The 18,483-nt window shown below is 49.5% G+C and overlaps 1 protein-coding gene across 5 annotated transcripts in view; it reads right to left on the bottom strand.

The window, feature by feature from the left end:
• adgrb3 (adhesion G protein-coupled receptor B3) overlaps positions 1 to 18,483 on the bottom strand; it is a 135,670-nt gene that overhangs the window by 50,543 nt on the left and 66,644 nt on the right. For all 5 annotated transcript variants that reach the window (XM_023833761.2, XM_072709356.1, XM_072709357.1 and 2 more), the window contains 8 exons: positions 17,937 to 18,101; positions 17,366 to 17,530; positions 11,914 to 12,078; positions 10,649 to 10,750; positions 10,073 to 10,179; positions 9,246 to 9,440; positions 8,153 to 8,221; positions 3,460 to 3,568 (listed from right to left, as the gene is read on the bottom strand). In XM_023833761.2, coding sequence (XP_023689529.1) covers positions 3,460 to 3,568; positions 8,153 to 8,221; positions 9,246 to 9,440; positions 10,073 to 10,179; positions 10,649 to 10,750; positions 11,914 to 12,078; positions 17,366 to 17,530; positions 17,937 to 18,101 — 1,077 coding nt within the window. The remainder of the gene's footprint in view (positions 1 to 3,459; positions 3,569 to 8,152; positions 8,222 to 9,245; positions 9,441 to 10,072; positions 10,180 to 10,648; positions 10,751 to 11,913; positions 12,079 to 17,365; positions 17,531 to 17,936; positions 18,102 to 18,483) is intronic.

Here is an 18,483-nt window from a genome sequence, read left to right as displayed (position 1 = left end):
AGCACATGGCAGTGTGGGAAGGCTGTCTCTGGGTACATGGCAGTGTGGGAAGGCTGTCTCAGAGCACAAGGCAGTGTGGGAAGGCTGTCTCTGAATGCACAAGGCAGTGTGGGAAGGCTGTCTCAGAGCACAAGGCAGTGTGGGAAGGCTGTCTCTGGATGCACAAGGCAGTGTGGGAAGGCTGTCTCTGGGTACATGGCAGTGCGGGAAGGCCGTCTCTGGGTACATGGCAGTGCGGGAAGGCTGTCTCTGGATGCACAAGGCAGTGTGGGAAGGCTGTTTCTGGGTACATGGCAGTGCGGGAAGTCTGTCCCTGGTTGCACATGGCAGTGTGGGAAGGCTGTGTCTGGGTGCACAAGGCAGTGTGGGAACATTGTCCCTGGATGCACATGGTAGTGTGGGAAGGCTGTCCCTGGATGCACAAGGCAGTGCGGGAAGGCTGTCTCTGGATGCACAAGGCAGTGTGGGAAGGCTGTCTCTGGATGCACAAGGCAGTGCGGGAAGGCTGTCTCTGGATGCACAAGGCAGTGCGGGAAGGCTGTCTCTGGGTACATGGCAGTGCGGGAAGGCTGTCCCTGGATGCACGAGGCAGAATCCTCCCCCCAATATGGTCTCGAATAAAAGACAAATACGAACACAGCAATACAAGCTGTTCTTCCTACATTTAAAGCCACCTTTCTGGAACTTTCAGGTCTGCTGATTTTAACGGGCCTTGACTGCATTTCCTGGTAATTATGTCAGTGCTGGAAAGCATCATGGTGACGGGGGCCAAAATGATAAATCAAGCCAGAGACGCGTGCCTGCGAGGGGGGGCAGGGGAAGCAGCAGCCCACCAATGCCGATCAGTCAGGTTGGATGGAGACCCGTGCTGCTACTTCCTGAGATCTGTGCTATTGGTTCTCTCAGCTGATTGACAGCATGCTGTGATCCCGCCCACTGCAGCTCCCTCCATGATACGCAGGGTGACAAGCCGCTCGTCATGCAGGAGGTGCTGCGGAATCACTGCGGTGTTCCCCAAACCGGCGCAATTTACCGGCACTAGGAGTGGGAGGGGGCAAGGCAGACAGCCAATCAAAACAATCCAATCAGGGTGTAACTCCGAAGTAACTTTCCATTTCACAGGAAAACCCCTGAATCTCTAAATGGATTCTGGCGATTCATTTCAATCAGAGGACTGAGCTGAAGATCTCGCTGAATAATGTCTAAACTGCAACGATTTTAATTATCCTGATTAGACAATGCAGAGGCATGTGTTTCTGTGCCAGTAACCGGAGAGGAAACAGCATGGGGGGGGGGGGGGAGGGGGTTAATGGAGCCCAGTGGAGCTCGAACCTGTGCCCCCCCCTCCCCCCCAGAGCTCGCCTCGCCAACCAGACATGCTACAGGCGGTCTCATTGGACCACACTAACCCCCCATTTAAGCCCCCCCTCACCTATGGACCACGGGGGGGGTGGTGCTTCTGTATACGTGTCTCTGTACATCATAATGCCCTTCAAAAGGCTCCCAGCCACACAGCCTGTTTTTCGGCAATGAAAAATGAATTTAATTACAGGCAGAGGAGCCACATGCCTGCAGGTCGCTGGACAGACGCTACTCTTCAGTGGCCAGTTACATTTACCTTTTATTTGTTTAGTGGATGATTTTATCCAAAGTGACAAACTTTTTCAAGGAAGCAGGGTCAGCCGGGGCCTTGCCCTACAGTGACATCACTCTACCAAGCCAGGGATTCAAACCAGTGACCTTCTGATCACGGGCACGGCGCCCGTACCCACCAAGTCTCACTTTGCCCCCTGCAAGTATGTCCGACCTGCATGAAATCTGCCTCGTTGCATGACATCAGATGTCTGCTATTAGCGCGGGTAGGCGTGGGGTGGGGGAGGGGGGGCAGCAGCCTCGGAAAGATATGCCGACCCCGAGTGGGGGGGTTCTCTATAAATTGTTGTGAATTTCACTTGACAATCTGTTATGGGCGCCGTGCTGGGCCCCGCTCTGCTACTTGGCAGGTTCTGGGATGGTCTGGGGCAGGAGAAGCCCTTGTCTTTTACAGGAAATACATCTACACATATATTTCATAAGAATTATTGCTTATTTGTGTATTAGCATTGTTCCGGAAACGCAGCAGGCATTTGGGGTTTTTGGTACTAATTAAGAGACAGAGTGGCTTCTGACCCCATGAGGTTCTTCTTAAAGTGCTTCTGATGCGCTAGAAGATAAGGGCAGCGGGAGGAGAGGAAAGGCCAGCGTCTGGGGAAGTCCAGATACCGAGCTCTCACTGCCTGAATACGCGCTGGAGAGATGAAAGCAGATCAATACCCAGAAGACTTTGTTTGGTGGACAGTGGCTCTGCTCTGAGTGGAGAGTTTGGAGTCAGACTGGCCTGCAAGCACAGGCAACGTTCCAGTAAATGAAAAGCCGTTAAGCTGCCATCGGTCGACGTTATTTTGTCCTGACTGACCCGCCTGCAGTGAACTGGCTGTTTGAGTGTCAACCTTAAAATTACCATTAAGGTACTGAGGGGGGGGGCTCTCTAAAAACTGTCTGAAAACTTTCTCCATTTAATCTCTCCCACAGACCATAATTCCCGGGCCCCATCGCACTCAACCCCTCCTAGCAGGACCATATCTTGCCCCCCCTTCCTCAGTTGGCAGGCCAGATTCCATACATGACATAATTCCTAAATTTGGTTGTAAGTACCTACCAATTACCCATAATAAAGACACATGTGCAATGAGAATGGGCCTTAATGCTGGGGTGACTGCACATCTGCACACCCCCGGCTGCCACATCTGGACACCCCCAGCCCAGCCCTGGCAGCAAAGGGTATAGGCAGCCCGACTTCCACTGCAATCAGCTACGTTCATGTCTGAATGAGGACTTTCCCCATAAGCCACTTTCCATAGTTTGTATACCTGTCCTGACCAAGTGAAGGTGAGTTTTTCTTCACATGTGTGTGTTTTACCATACTAATCCTCTGGTAAACAATGCGGTAAAAACCTCCTGAGTGGCCGCATGCTGGCCCTGGCTATCCTGGAGAATGTGATGACTGCACACTTTCTTAATGTCAGATGAATCTGTGTTTCTGCAGAACTTCACCGCAGCACACGGGAAGTGTCTCATTTAATTAACATTACTCACTGTGCATTTGCCCCGCCCCCACGCCTAGCCCTGCCAATGAACATTCATCTTGAATGACTGACAGCAGGCAGGCCACCCCAGGGCTGTAGCAGTGAACGCCCGGGGGGAGACTGTATGGAGGCCTTGGATGATGTTATGGGGGGCCCAGCCGACATTACAGAGGGCCATAGACAATGCTGGGGGGGGGGGGGGTACTGGGCCTATATTATGGGGGACCATGGGCAATGTTGCGGGGGGGGCGCAGGGCTATGTTACGGGAGGCACCTGCTGACATTACAGATGGCCATGGGCAATGCTGGGGGGGGGGGGCTTGTCTTTGCTCACCCAGGTTCCCGGTCATCAAGTAGGAGTTGTGGAAGTCTTTCATTCCAAGGCCCACAATGTGGATGAAGTCCTCGATGATCTGCATGAGCTGCACAGAGCCAGGGTAGATCTGGGGGAGGAAGATGGAGAAGATCAGCTCACGGTGCACTAAGAGTGCATGTGCGGATGTGTGTGTGTGTGTGGATTATGTTTATATTAATTTGTGGGAACCAAAAGTCCCCCACAATGTGGAAAAACCTGTTATTTTGACATTGTTGGGATCAATTTTTCAGGTACTCACAAAGATCTGTGAATGTAGTCAAAAAACTAAAAATGTCAAAAGTCTCATATTTTGTTTGGTTACTTATGGTTAAGGTTAGGGCTGGGTAGGGGTTAAGGTTGCCATGTTGGGATTCTCCCCAAAGAAATGAATGGCGAGTCCCCACAAAGATATAATTAAAACCTGTGTGTGTGTGAGTGTGTGTGTGTTTGCACACTGAAATCACATGGGCTAATTTACACTGCATACATTAGCTACAAGATGAATAGGTTTGCACTGCTGAGCATATGCTCTGTGTATGAGAATGTAATCAGTGTATTTTTAAAATACAAACAGAATTTTTTTCAAGCCAGTTAAAACCAGACCTGCAATACCAGCGGTGACCAGAAGGAGCTCACAAGGGCTACTGAAATAGTGACTTCTGCTATAGCTACCTGGGCTACTGCTAATTTCACAGCAAGTTCGGCTTCATGTCGACTGTCAGGTGCATGAGACACGTCAGACGGGAATGCCGACGCCCTTCTAGACCGTTAAGCTCCAAAAACCCTCCTGAAACGTGGGCAGCTTTAGTACATGCTAACAAAGAGCTAGCATCCGACCGTGTGAAGTGAGGCAGAGCCAAAGCTGAGTGGGTCTGCGAGCTGAGGCCCCTACACAGGTCAGACTGGGTGTCCCGGTCCCGCTCCGCCTTTCAATCCTGCCCTAAAGGCGGAGGATTGAGGGTCACATGCTAACAAGGCGGAGCATTATGGCCTGAATATAGGTTTAATGACTAAGGTGCCACATGTAGACTGCAGCTGTGCAGGGACCGCCGACGCTATCAGACAGACTCTGGAGTGGGAGCCACGGCCAATGGGAGGGGCCAACCTTATCATTAGCCAATGATATGCTGTGAATTGTTGAGTGACAGGCAGTGTCCCTGTGACCTCGCTGAAGATGTGCCTGAGCTGTGCCGGCTCGCTCACCCTCGCGACATGCTACACTCCGCTGTCACGTGGATGCCTCGGACCTCCCCCGTCACTTTCCCTGGCTGACCCTCGGGATGCCCCCCGTGACCTTGGTCCGGAGGCCAGCCTCGCCCCTCCCTCTGCACCGCCACGTGAGCCTCGTCAGGTTCTGGTTCCGTTTAATGGCACGTGAGTCGTTACTGCAGTGCAGGCGTTCACCCCCACAAAACGCCTTATCCATTATGCTGTATTCTCCTCTGTAATGTCTGTCAGCAAGGTGGGGGCTGCCTGCAGACCAGGAATCTGTCATTATTTGAACTTTCCCCGGTTCCCAAGTGCCACAGCTACTGTGTTTACATTCTTGCTCCCTGTATCTCCTCTGTAATCCGCTCTCAATCTGTAGTGGACATTTTCTCACACCTGTACTTTACTTGCACAACAGACACTGTTCCCCAGCTGAGGGTTAGACAGCTTCCGCTGTAGCTGGGGGTCAAGGGCCTCGCTCAGGGGACCAGGGATGACATCAGTCTTTTACCTCTGGGATTCAAACCGATGGCCTTCCGATCACAAAGTGTGCAAATCTGCTGAACCACATACCTCCCCCAAACATTAAGCCTTTCGCTAACGGTCATGCAGTTCAGTCATGCGTTCCGTCTGCCATCCAATCACACCGCAACAGTAACGAGTCGGGCAGCTCAGCTGGATGGAAAGGTGGCACGGCTAGGTCACACTGGAGTACTTGTTCATCGTAGTCTGATTTGCTTTCTTATAATGAACATGACAGTTATAACCCAAAGCCCCTGGGGTTTTGTGGAACAATTACAACCCAAAATGGGCATTTTAACACCTATTTCACAGAATAAATATTTTTGACATTTAATTGACTGTGTGGGGCATGTGTGTCAGGCATTACTGTGATTAGAGAAATGGAAGCAAAGTTCAAACGTGAGCTCAATTATAGATCCTTGTAAAATTTGAGGATTAAAAATGATGAGGCTCGTGAAAAGTCTGGCTTAGAGTGACAGCGTGTCACACCTTAAAATCTCTCTACTGCCTGCTTTTCTTGGTGATTTACAGAGAGGCACTGACGGGGGGACACTGACAGGGTCCGTGTGTCCTGGTCAGATATCAGCTGAAAGCAGGAGAGAGAGAGTGGAGTTTCTCTGACGAAGTCTGTCATTACGGGCAAGTTACATGGAGTTATTCTCACATTACAGGCAAGTTACTCTGAGTTGCTCTGACATTACGGGCAAGTTACTCAGGATTGCTCTGACATTATGGGTATGTTACACAGAGTCACTCTGATTTTACAGGGAAGTTACTCAGAGTTACTCTGACACTATGGCTAAGTTAGTCTGGGATACTTTGATAGTAGAAGCAAGTTATTCAGTTATTCTGACATTACAGACAACGTATTCAAAGTTACTCGGACATTACGAACAAGTTAGTTGGAGTTACTCTGACATTAAAGGTAAGTTACTTAAATGGGCTGTTACTCAGAGAACACTCTGACCTTGCAGTTAAGTAACTCATCTTGGATGGATACACAGGGGCGAGTTGAAAGTGGCCCAGCTGAAACCTGACTGGCCTCTAGAGTGCCCCCTCCCCTGTCACTCACCGTTTCAAATAAATTATGGTCCCATTTATGCCCCCCACCATAAAAAAATCCTTGAATTGCCCCTGCATTGGCTCTGGTTAGAAAAGGAAAAATGAAACCCTTTAATTTCCTCTTCAGTACAGTGCAGCGGCAGAGTTAAGGCGCTTAAGCCAAGACCCACAGGTTTCCAGGTATTCCAGAGTAACTCAGGGGCTATCCTCCCCTGGATATCCTCCCATGGTTATCCTCCCATGGTTATCCTCCCTTGGCCATCCTCCCCTGGCCATCCTCCCGTGGCCATCCTCCCATGGTTATCCTCCCGTGGCTATCCTCCCATGGCCATCCTCCCCTGGCCATCCTCCCATGGTTATCCTCCCGTGGCTATCCTCCCATGGTTATCCTCCCCTGGCTATCCTCCCCTGGCTATCCTCCTGTATTTATCATCCCCTGGCTATCCTCCCGTGGTTATCCTCCCCTGGCTATCCTCCCATGGTTATCCTCCCATGGTTATCCTCCCCTGGCTATCCTCCTCTGGCTATCCTCCCGTGGCTATCATCCCGTGACTATCCTCTCCTGGCTATCCTCCCGTGGCTATCCTCCCGTGGCTATCCTCCCGTGGCTATCCTCCTGTGGCTATCCGGTTAGGTTTTGATGGACCAGCAGGGGTACGTTTCCCTGATGGTAGCCTGACACGTGTCGCACAACCCGTAACAGCGTCCCCCATAGGACAGGCCCAGCAGCTCCTTTCCTGAGCTCATTCAGAGGCTGAACCTGCTCTTTTCAGTCAATGATGTGACCGAAGGGACTAACTTTATTTTACCAAATGTCTCTCAGCGTGTCCGTGTTACACCTGGACACCGTGTTTTCCCCAAGTTCTAACCCTGTCAACCACCGTCTCCACGTCTCCAGCCTGCCAGGTTCTCCCACATGATGGGTTCTGCATAAGATACAGGACCTTACTCCAGTTTAACCCTCCGCCCTGGACCACGTCCGAGTGCCCGATCTGCTGGTCTGTCTGACAAATATCCCAGTTTCATTCTAGAAACGAGCCCCTGGGAGATTTGAGCAAAAGGCCACTTTGTTGTTTGAAGAGCAGACCTTCAGAATAAAGCCTTGCCTTAAGACGGCCAGCAGGGCAGCGTAAATGTCTCCACAGGCTGTCTGTCTGTCTCGCTGCCCGGCCAGACAGACGGACTTCACTCCCCTGACACCAGGGTGAATGTCCTTTAGCAGGCAGTGGCTGTTTGGGGGGAGCTCTGTGCAACCTGTCTTCAAGAAAGTGCTGCTTGACGTGATAGGGCCCAGGGTTTGGTGCAGGCTGGCTATACAGATGCCTGTATATTTTATATTTTTGTGGATGTCATTACAGCAGGTGTGTGATTTACTGAGAAATAGAGACTGATATTCATTACAGTGTTTATGAGCCTTTTGTCTGCGCAGAGCACAAAGGAAACTGTTCATAGTTATTTAAGGATAAACACCTGCATCTGGGGACTATAAAATACGCCGACTGTGTAAAAAGGTACTGTGTATCGACGCTTCATTAAGTGTATCATCTTGGACTATAATTTTCTGTCTCTATGACAACACTGGATTTGCAGCGAGCAAGCCATGATTGTGGTTAGTACTCAGAGCAGAGGCAGCGTTGCTGCCACCCTGTGGATCCCATTGGTATTGCATGCCTTAAAGCATCACTTTAGAAATGCAGGTATTACGGTAGCGATTTCCCAACTTATAGCTGTGTCTCTCCACACTTTGCACAGGTCCTACTCCATAAGTATTCAGTAGAGCACTCAGTGTATTAATTCTTCCCTGGAACATCTCCGAAAGAAGAAAAGACAGAATTATGGCTCCATTAAATAACTAATTAGCCATTGCGCCTTCCCTTACCTGTTGTGCATCTTCCCATTTCTCCCTGTTCTCCTCCTCCAGAAGGTTACTGATAATTTGGAAAAAGTTCTGCAAAGGAAAAAAAAAAAAAAGGTACAAGATTTCTGGAAGTTTTTGTGAGGCATCCACGGGAAGAGGCTGTGGGCTGATGTCACAATGCAGAGGCATCAGAGTCCAGCTGGAATTTACTCCTTAAAAGAATATATGATTGCACTGCTGCAATTTGTTTCACTATTCCTCTGTATATTGTATGTCTATATTATATATATTACCATAATTTTTATTTTATTTAGTATTTATTCTTATAACATGTAGCATTGGTGGGAACGTACAATGAGCTCCATTGTACATTTTCAGTGGCAATAAGGATATTTTATTCTGTTCTATTCTATTTTATTGCAGCTCACTCCAGTGTGGTGGCCTCTCCCAGGTAACTGGGGAAGATGGGCTGTAATAGAGGTTTTGGTGTGAAACAGCCCCCTCCCCTCTTGAGGCGAGCGATGACCATTCTGTTGCCAGGGCAACTAAATTGCAGGTATCTCAATTGTGCTTACATTCTGCCGGAGCCGCCGGCATGCACTCCTCCACAAAAGTAGCCAATAGGTTTTTATCGGAAAAGGGAAAAAAAAACCTAAGAGCGATGTTATGAAATGAGGTGCCTCCAGTGTGCCTGACTGGCTGAGCGGCCCTTTATGTGTGGGGGCCCCATAGAGGCCACTATTTTAAGGCCCGAATAGCTGTAGTAATTAAAAACGGCAGCTGCTATTAGACCCTGTGTGTTTGGGTCAGCCTCTTTCACCCATGGCGGGGGGGTTGAGCCCCCCCCCCCCTTTCCCCCAACACCTGCGTTTCTGTTCCCTGGTTAAAAGTTTCTGCTCTCTCTGCTGGTAATTCACCTATTTAACCACACAGTACAGCTGTAGTTGGGGGGTGCGGCGGGGCTGAAGCTGAAGTCACCTATAACCTAAAACCTATGAGATCTCTCCTGCGAATTGATCACCCCCCCCCCCCACCCCTGGTCTGTGAAACAAGTAATAGGTTGGGAACTCTTAACAGGACAACAGAGCTGATGAAGAGGTCTGCCGCAGGTCACCTGCACGTCGTCGGATGAGGGCAGGTAGCTGGCCCGCTTGAAGGTGTCTGTGACATTGTGCAGGATCTCCACCGACATCAGCAGGTCCCCGGCATAGAAGCTGCGTCTCTGCGTGAGGTCCAGCAGGGTCTTGGTCACCTGGGACATGCCGTCTCCCGCCAGCATCCGTAGCCCCTTTGCCAGGTGTTCCGTGACCTACGGCATAGAGGAACCATGACCTTTCCCATTGGGCCATGCGATACAGCAGGTGGCTGGAGACGGGCGTGTGAGGCGGGATCGGCGCCGGGGGGGTGTGGGGTCAGCTCTCGGAGCGCCTGAGAGCTGCTGCCTTCCATCAGCCTCTTATCACCTAAATGAATTGATTTGTTGACGATTGAACAGGCTGAATCACAGGCTTCAGAAAAATCTGGGGACAGGAGAACCTGGGGGATCTATAAACGCAGCGGATGGGTGGTGCAGTGAAGAACATGCCGGAACACGGCGGAGCAGGCGGGGAGAAGGCAAGGCGCTCCACAGCGCAGGTGGCATCCTGAGAGCTCTCCAAGTATGCCAACCCAAACGGCTCCGGACCCGGAACGCAGAAGGAGCCCAGAGAGTCCAAGGTGTTTAGGGCAGAATTATCGCCATTAGCCTCCAGCAGCTCTCAAAACGTGTGGTTTTGGGAGCAGAGACACCATCCATTAAGGGGGGAAACGGCAGGATTAGGATTTTAATTTGCTTCCTTATTGAAGGCCGTTAATCTTTGGTACTGTGCTAAGAATCCTGGGGAGGTAATTTATGATATGTGGCAAGCGGAGGCAGAGGAGGGAGGCTGACTTTGCACCTACTGATTGCTGCAGGAATCTGTATTCATTCGTTATGCATCTGGCATAGCTGGGCTGCTCCCAGAAGGCAACACCCCTGTGATTCAGCGAGCAGCGTCGACTCGCCGTGCCTGCCAGCGGGAGAGACGGGGGGGGTGGGGGGGGGACAGGGGCAGGCATCTACTCAGCTGCTGTACAGTGTTACAGCATCTGCAGGAGATCATCAGGAGCACAGGCAGCAGCGTACCACATACACACACACACACACACACACACACACACACACATACACACACACACACAACGTGCATACACACACACACACACAACGTGCATACACACACACACATACACACACACACAGACACACACATGCTTTTGCTGCAGCTCCTCTGTGCAGTATAACTATGCCATCCGCTCACACACACACACATACACACACACATCAAAACCATAATCAAAGACACACGCATGTCTTGTGTAAACCGTCGGCTGTGACAGGGACACGCCAGGCCTCCGGGAAGGAGCTTGTTTCTGACGGGGCTGCCGTTTGAACACGGACACTCTCCCCCTCCTCCACTGCCGCTGTGCTTCACCTACCTGTTGCGTTTGGTGGACACTTGTTGAAGGCCAGGTCACCTGAAGGTGTTTTTCTCCACATCATGGACACTGTGTAATCCTCTGGACAGATCTCGTATGGGGCTGCAGACAAGCAAAATTGACATTTTGTCTCCTCCCCTCACACTGGCACCACCCACATGTCCTCACTTTGGCTCCTCACACTGGCACTGCCCACATGTCCTCACTTTGGCTCCTCACACTGGCACTGCACACGTCCTCACTTTGGCTCCTCACACTGGCACCGCCCACATGTCCTCACTTTGGCTCCTCACACTGGCACCGCCCACATGTCCTCACTTTGGCTCCTCACACTGGCCCCTCCCATCCTTCACATTGCCCCACCCACTTCTCCTCACCTTGGCTCCTCCCATCACATTTGCCCCACCCACTTCTCCTCACTTTGCCTCCTCCTACCTCCCCTCATGTTGGCTCTACCCACAGCTCAGTATGATGATATTAATTGGATTTATTTTTTAACAATAAGAAATGCATATTGAAATGAGCATGAAGATTTATGGCTGTACAAGTCATTCTGAGGGAGGGATTTATGCTTGAGTAATTACAATACTATTAGCCAGATATATTTTAGTCAATTTTTAAATTTCCTCTTTCGTTACATCCCTGGATTTATTATGGAGTCTCTAAAACTAGTAACTGCCCTCAGACTATGGCAAAAGTTCTACTTTTTACTTCCCAAATGAACTGAGATAGACTGATGATGAACCAGTGTCCTCTTGGAGGCTTAACCATGGTAACAGGAGCCATCCCAATGGAGAGAGGAGCAATGAGGGAATCATTGCTTTGGTGTAGAAAAATGAATGAGCCCTGACAAACAGAGAGGACAAAGGCACGAGGCCCTGCCTTGGCCCGCACTCTGCTACAACTGGCCCTTTAAAACACACTGCTGTCTGCCACACCATCGGCCTAAGCGGCTATGCTCAGGTCACAGAAGTTACTCTACGGAGGGATTAGCCAGCATTGAGGGCTTCTCTGCTCAGATATCGCTAATTAGCCCAGCTGTGCAGAGCCTTTTCTTGGGTTCAGGTTTGGGCATCTTGCAGGGCTCAGGTTAGGAGATCTCACAGGGTTCGAGTTGGGCTATTTTGCAGGGTTCGGGTTGGGCTATTTCGCAGGGTTCGGGTTGGGCTATTTCGCAGGGTTCGGGTTGGGCTATTTCGCAGGGTTCGGGTTGGGCTATTTCACAGGGTTTGAGGTGGGATATCTTGCTCATTGGAGCTGCTCACCTGGGCACCGCTGGTCGCTGCACTTGCGGACCTCCTCCCCGGTGCCCTCACACTGCTGTCCCGTCACAGTGGCTCCCTGACACAGCCGCACCCTCCTCTGCCAGCCTCCATCACAGGACTTTGAGCAGCCACTCCAGGGTCCCCAGGGGTTCCATTGGCCATTAGCTGCAGGTCATCACAAGCTCCGGGGTTAAAACACACTCTGCAGAGTTAACACACACTCTGCAGGGTTAGCACACACTATGCAGGGTTAGCGCTCTCTGCAGGGTTAGCACACGCTCTGCAGTTAGCACACAATATGCAGGGTTAGCGCTCTCTGCAGTGCTAGCACACACCGCAGTTAACACACACTCTGCAGGGTTAGCACACACTATGCAGGGTTAGCGCTCTCTGCAGGGTTAGCACACGCTCTGCAGTTAGCACACACTATGCAGGGTTAGCACTCTCTGCAGGGTTAGCACACGCTCTGCAGTTAGCACACACTATGCAGGGTTAGCGCTCTCTGCAGGGTTAGCACACGCTCTGCAGTTAGCATAGGGTGACCAGATAATCCATGTCAGGGAGGACACTTTGAGCTACTTCAGGTTTTACAAACTACTTTCAAATTGAAAGGCTCCTGTGCTCGGCTAATTAGTTCAGCTCTTCTTGTGCTTTGACTGGTTTATTTCCTTGACTGAAAGACTCATCCAGCTGTTTCACATTAACATTAGTGACACATGCATGATTATAGGAGACTGACCAATCAGCACACAGCAAGAACTCAGTGCTCAAGTGAAATCCAGGTCCGTTTAATTGAAATGGTAATTTACAATTCCTGTCCTAGCTCAGAGTGTCCTCCCTGACATGGATTATCTGGTCACCCTAAGTTAGCACACACTATGCAGGGTTAGCGCTCTCTGCAGGGTTAGCACACGCTCTGCAGTTAGCACACACTATGCAGGGTTAGCACACGCTCTGCAGTTAGCACATGCTGCAGAGTTTCAGAACAAGTACTAGACATCCATGTTTTTAGGGCTAAATCTGGTCGGCTCATAATGGCCTTTATTTAGACCAAAAATAGCGATAATGAAAATTGGGCTGGGTTTAGCCTGTCTGTTTGGTTCACATTTAGCCAAAGATGGATGTCTTTTTCTGACCACATATAGCCCTAATACAGCCATGAAAATACATTGCAGCAAGTGGGGAATTATCATGGTGAGCATTGTGTTGTGTACACCTCACCCAAATCCTGTACGTTGCTGAATATAATCAATTTTATATTAAAGAGCAGTTATATCGCAGTGTGCAGTGTGCAGTGTGCAGCTTCACTCCAGGCACCAGTGGCCACCTGCGTGTTCTATGGTCTTATCTTGGGGAATCATACATTTTTGTTGTAATTCTTCACTTTGGCATATCAGCTCCTCCACGTTCGACATCTTTGCATTCCAGATGCATCATGTATAAACCAGGTTTATAAGAATGCTGTGGCCTGTATTATGAAGCGGGGTTACTGGCTTATCGGGGTAACTTGTTGGATTTAAATGGACTTCGTATTCGTTCACTTGCACTTTGCCCAAACTACCTTAAATGCGACACGTTACCCCGATAAGCCAGTAACCCGCTTCCCCTGTTCTGGAGCTTCACGGCACCCATGGTGCTCGCGCACTCACGCACAAGCTGATGAGCGTGACTGTGATTGGTTACTGAAAGTCAGAACAGTTGCAAGTGGACGGGAATAGTGGAAGGACAGACACTTTGAGGGCGACCTACTGAACGGGGTAAGTAATTATTATTTATCATGATAAATGATCACTTACTTTTTTTTTTTTTTTTTTTTTTTTTATATTCCCTCCATCACTTATTGAAACGTGTGTTTGGCTGAAGTTTAGTTGAGCTAAGCAGTGGCAAGGGAAGCTGAAGCTGAGCACGTCAGCAGCTAATGCCAGCACTGTGTGAAACTGCATTTGGTGACGTCTCAGCTCAGGTGGGCCCTGCTTTGTTTGTGGTCCTGTTTGTAAAATGTACATACGTGCTGAAAAATGAAGAGGAAAGTTTTTTGAAAAATGGTTCTAAATCAGCCTTTCCACTCCGTCACTAATTCGATGTGTATTCTGTCACCCTACCCAACGCTGTTCCGCTTATTTGCCAGTCATTCAGCCTCCATCTGTGTCGGTGTACCTGTTATAAGGCGACTTGCTGCTCGCTATAGTATTCAAGAATTGATTGTATTGAACCATTGGTTGCACTGTGTAATAATCAGTTTCCAGCAAAGGTGAATTAAATGTTTCTCTTTGTCATTGCAGCTTCTGTCAAAAAGCGGGACTGCAGTGCCAGCAGCTATGATGTATCGTGTGCCGCAGCGGGCAGGCCACCTAAAGCACGCTCCTGGGCCTTCTGCCGGTGGGGGTGCGTACCTCACAATAATTAAAGGACACCATTTTTCAATCCAGTTTGTGTTTTCCATTCAATAACATGACCTTGAGATGTCCCATAAATACACATTTTATTACTTCTCTATTGTCAGTTTGATTTTGAGTTCTATTATTGTTTTGTGAGTTTTATATTATTAATATAATATGATATAATGAATATAATATGAAAATATATATAAATACAATTTTCATGTATTACAATAATAAAAATTCACGGTTAACTATGCAACCTAGACCGTAGAAAGACGTCTTTTTAACGACCCGAAAAAGATGGCTTTTTACCTTTCACTCTTTAACCAAATCTCAACATTTTTGAGGTGTCGGGTAAAGTCGTCTTTTCAGGATCTTTTCAACAACTTTTTGCTGGGTGGGTAGCATTTCTTGCGGGGTTAGCACATGCTGCAGGGTTAGCATACACGCTCTGCAGGGTTAGCATATACTGCGGGGTTAGCATACACGCTGTGCGGGGTTAGCACATGCTGCGGGGTTAGCATACATGCTGTGCGGGGTTAGCACATTCTGCGGGGTTAGCATACATGCTATGCGGGGTTAGCACATGCTGCGGGGTTAGCATACACGCTCTGCAGGGTTAGCATATACTGCGGGGTTAGCATACACGCTGTGCGGGGTTAGCACATGCTGTGGGGTTAGCATACACGCTCTGCGGGGTTAGCACATTCTGCGGGGTTAGCATACATGCTATGCGGGGTTAGCACATGCTGCGGGGTTAGCATACACGCTGTGCAGGGTTAGCACATACTGCGGGGTTAGCATACATGCTGTGCGGGGTTAGCACATACTGCGGGGTTAGCATACATGCTGTGCGGGGTTAGCACATACTGCGGGGTTAGCATACACGCTGTGCGGGGTTAGCACATGCTGCGGGGTTAGCATACACGCTGTGTGGGGTTAGCACATGCTGCGGGGTTAGCATACATGCTATGCGGGGTTAGCACATGCTGCGGGGTTAGCACACACACTGAGGTTAGCACACACTGAGGTTAGCACACGCTCTGGCTCATGGCTGACGGCTTCCTGTGAGTGATGTGAAAGGAGCTTATCTGCCGTGTCCTGAGATCTGACACTCGTGTCTTTATTGCTAAGAGTCGACTTGCTGGCTACTGCAATACTGCTCTTCACATAGCCAATATTAAAATTAATTTTACGAGGGCTTGAAAAAAAGGCGGCATGTTTTATGGCCTTTTAACGAACACCATAAAAGTTTGCATTACAAAAAGCAGATGTTCTGTAAATCAGGGCTCTTTGTGAAAAGGTGAATGTGGCCCCCATTGCTGGTGGTGGTGGGTGGAGTAATCTCCCTGCAGGGGGTTTATGAAGCGTCATTTTGCTATCCACCACATAGAGTGGCAGGGAAATAAAACGTGTTACACCATCTACTACAGCAGAACATCATAGCGGACAGCAAAGGAGACGTAAGCAAAGAGACCCAGCAGAAAGTACCGGCTTTCACAATTAATGCACTGGGACATTTTCCAGGGAATATTCACATTATCCCTTAATATCCACGCATCCAGCCATGCCTTCTGCAGCGTAAGGCTGTTTTTCCTACATCCTCACCCCACACACAAGTCGGCTAGGAAGCTCTGTTCACGTTTATTTTAAGAAGCGCGTTATATTTATAGAAATGGCCTGTTAAATTTTTATTCTGCTGATAATACTCCATACAGATAAGTGAGCATCTGCATTTTTAAACGGTTGTGGAGTTGAACGGTAAGCGTGATTTCAGATTCTCTGCCAGTTACACAAACACAGCTGCTGTAAATACATCACTATGAAATGGAGGATGCTCACACCTTAGTGCAGAAACAGCTGCTGTAAATACTTCACTATGAACTGGAGGATGCTCACACCTTAGTGCTGAAACTGGCGCTGTAAATACATCACTTTCAACTGGAGGATGCTCACACCTTAGTGCAAAAACTGCCACTGTAAATACATCACTATGAAATGGAGGATGCTCACACCTTAGTGCAGAAACAGCCGCTGTAAATACATCACTATCAACTGGAGGATGCTCACACCTTAGTGCAGAAACAGCCGCTGTAAATACATCACTATCAACTGGAGGATGCTCACACCTTAGTGCAGAAACTGCCACTGTAAATACATCACTATGAAATGGAGGATGCTCACACCTTAGTGCAGAAACAGCCGCTGTAAATACATCACTATCAACTGGAGGATGCTCACACCTTAGTGCAGAAACAGCTGCTGTAAATACTTCACTATCAACTGGAGGATGCTCACACCTTAGTGCAGAAACCGCCGCTGTAAATACATCACTATCAACTGGAGGATGCTCACACCTTAGTGCAGAAACAGCCGCTGTAAATACATCACTATCAACTGGAGGATGCTCACACCTTAGTGCAGAAACAGCCGCTGTAAATACATCACTATCAACTGGAGGATGCTCACACCTTAGTGCAGACACAGCCGCTGTAAATACATCACTATCAACTGGAGGATGCTCACACCTTAGTGCAAAAACAGCCACTGTAAATACATCACTATCAACTGGAGGATGCTCACACCTTAGTGCAGAAACCGCCGCTGTAAATACATCACTATCAACTGGAGGATGCTCACACCTTAGTGCAGAAACAGCCGCTGTAAATACATCACTATCAACTGGAGGATGCTCACACCTTAGTGCAGAAACAGCCGCTGTAAATACATCACTATCAACTGGAGGATGCTCACACCTTAGTGCAGAAACAGCCACTGTAAATACATCATTATGAACTGGAGGATGCTCACACCTTAGTGCAGAAACCCAGCCTGAAATATTGTTCAGAGATATTTAATGCACTTTCTTATCTAGCCGCCTCTGACTCTGTAGGGTGTAAAATCGGTCCCCAGAGTGTTACAGAGTAAACAGCAGACCGGGTTTTCATTAAGGGCTATCAGCTCATACATAATTGATAACACACAAACAGAATGATCTGCTTAATGGGGAGAATATGATAAGTGATTATAATAGCACCCCCTGGCTGTGAGCGTGGTCATTGCGGGCCCACCTGTACAGTCCGGGTTAAAGCACTCCCTGCTCTCGGCCCAGTGGCCCCGACACTCGGAGCCTCCGTGTGCCGCGGCCGAGCACTGCCGCGTCCTCTGCTGTGTCCCATTGGCGCATGTGACCGAGCAGTCACTCCACTGGCTCCACTCTTGCCACTGCCCGTCCACTGTGGGGGGGGGGGCAGACCCAGAACGGAAGCAGAGACAGCAGGAAAGAGAAAGCAGAGAGAGGCAAGGTTGGCTTCTGTAGGGCCAGTGAACAGAGTGTGGGTGTCCAATGGCGCCTTATTTGCCTTATGTGATGAGCTCATCGCTAAACACAGTGTGCTTGTCACAAATTTGGCCTGGACTCATTAGACAGGGGCCATTTACGGGACCACATGAGCTGTGGATCTGGTCCACATCTGCCAGGCTGTGAAAGACTATCGATCCTCTTGATGTGGGAGAGCATACATTCTACTCTATCTGTTTCCACCAAAATGTCCTCCAGGTCTCCTTTCCTTAAGCATTTCTAATATGCACAAAAAATTTGGGACAAAATTGGGGCCATGGGAGAGTGCAGAGGGAGCGTACCTGGGCAGAGGGCGATGTTGCAGAGTCGGGTCTGGGTCTCCGGTCCGTCACATGGTCTGCCCCCGTGCAGGGGGGGCTCACACGTGCGTGTTCTCGTGCGCTGGCCTCGGCCACACGTAAAGGAGCACAGGCTCCAGGGTGACCACTCGTCCCACACACCATGCACTGCGGACAGAGGGCAGGGGTCAGAGCGCCCCCCAGGGGCCACGGATGGAATGACGGAGGGGGAGTGTGGTGTGGGAATGTGAAGGCGGGGCTCTGTGGCTGGCCTGAGCATTATGGGAAGGTTAAGGAAGAGCGCAAAGGATGTGTAAGACCCATCAGGCAGGGTGTAATCACTTACGGGGACATTAGGGGGTGACACAGCGTGTTTCACTGGTGTTCAGCTCCCCACACTGTCGCTAACAGGAACTAACACTTCACCCAAGCTTCTCTGCTTGTCTCCTGGACCTCCAGGAACCTCGTTCTGATCTTTGACCATGCAGCTTTAGAACATCCTTCTCCACGACACTGGTGGGGGGTGAGTGTGCACCTTTAGTGCATGAGC

This window comes from Paramormyrops kingsleyae, chromosome 3 (genome assembly GCF_048594095.1).
Source record: "Paramormyrops kingsleyae isolate MSU_618 chromosome 3, PKINGS_0.4, whole genome shotgun sequence".
Classification (NCBI taxonomy): domain Eukaryota; kingdom Metazoa; phylum Chordata; class Actinopteri; order Osteoglossiformes; family Mormyridae; genus Paramormyrops; species Paramormyrops kingsleyae.
The sequence above is the reverse complement of the archived record's forward strand: the minus strand, read 5'-3'. Positions and strand labels throughout refer to the sequence as shown.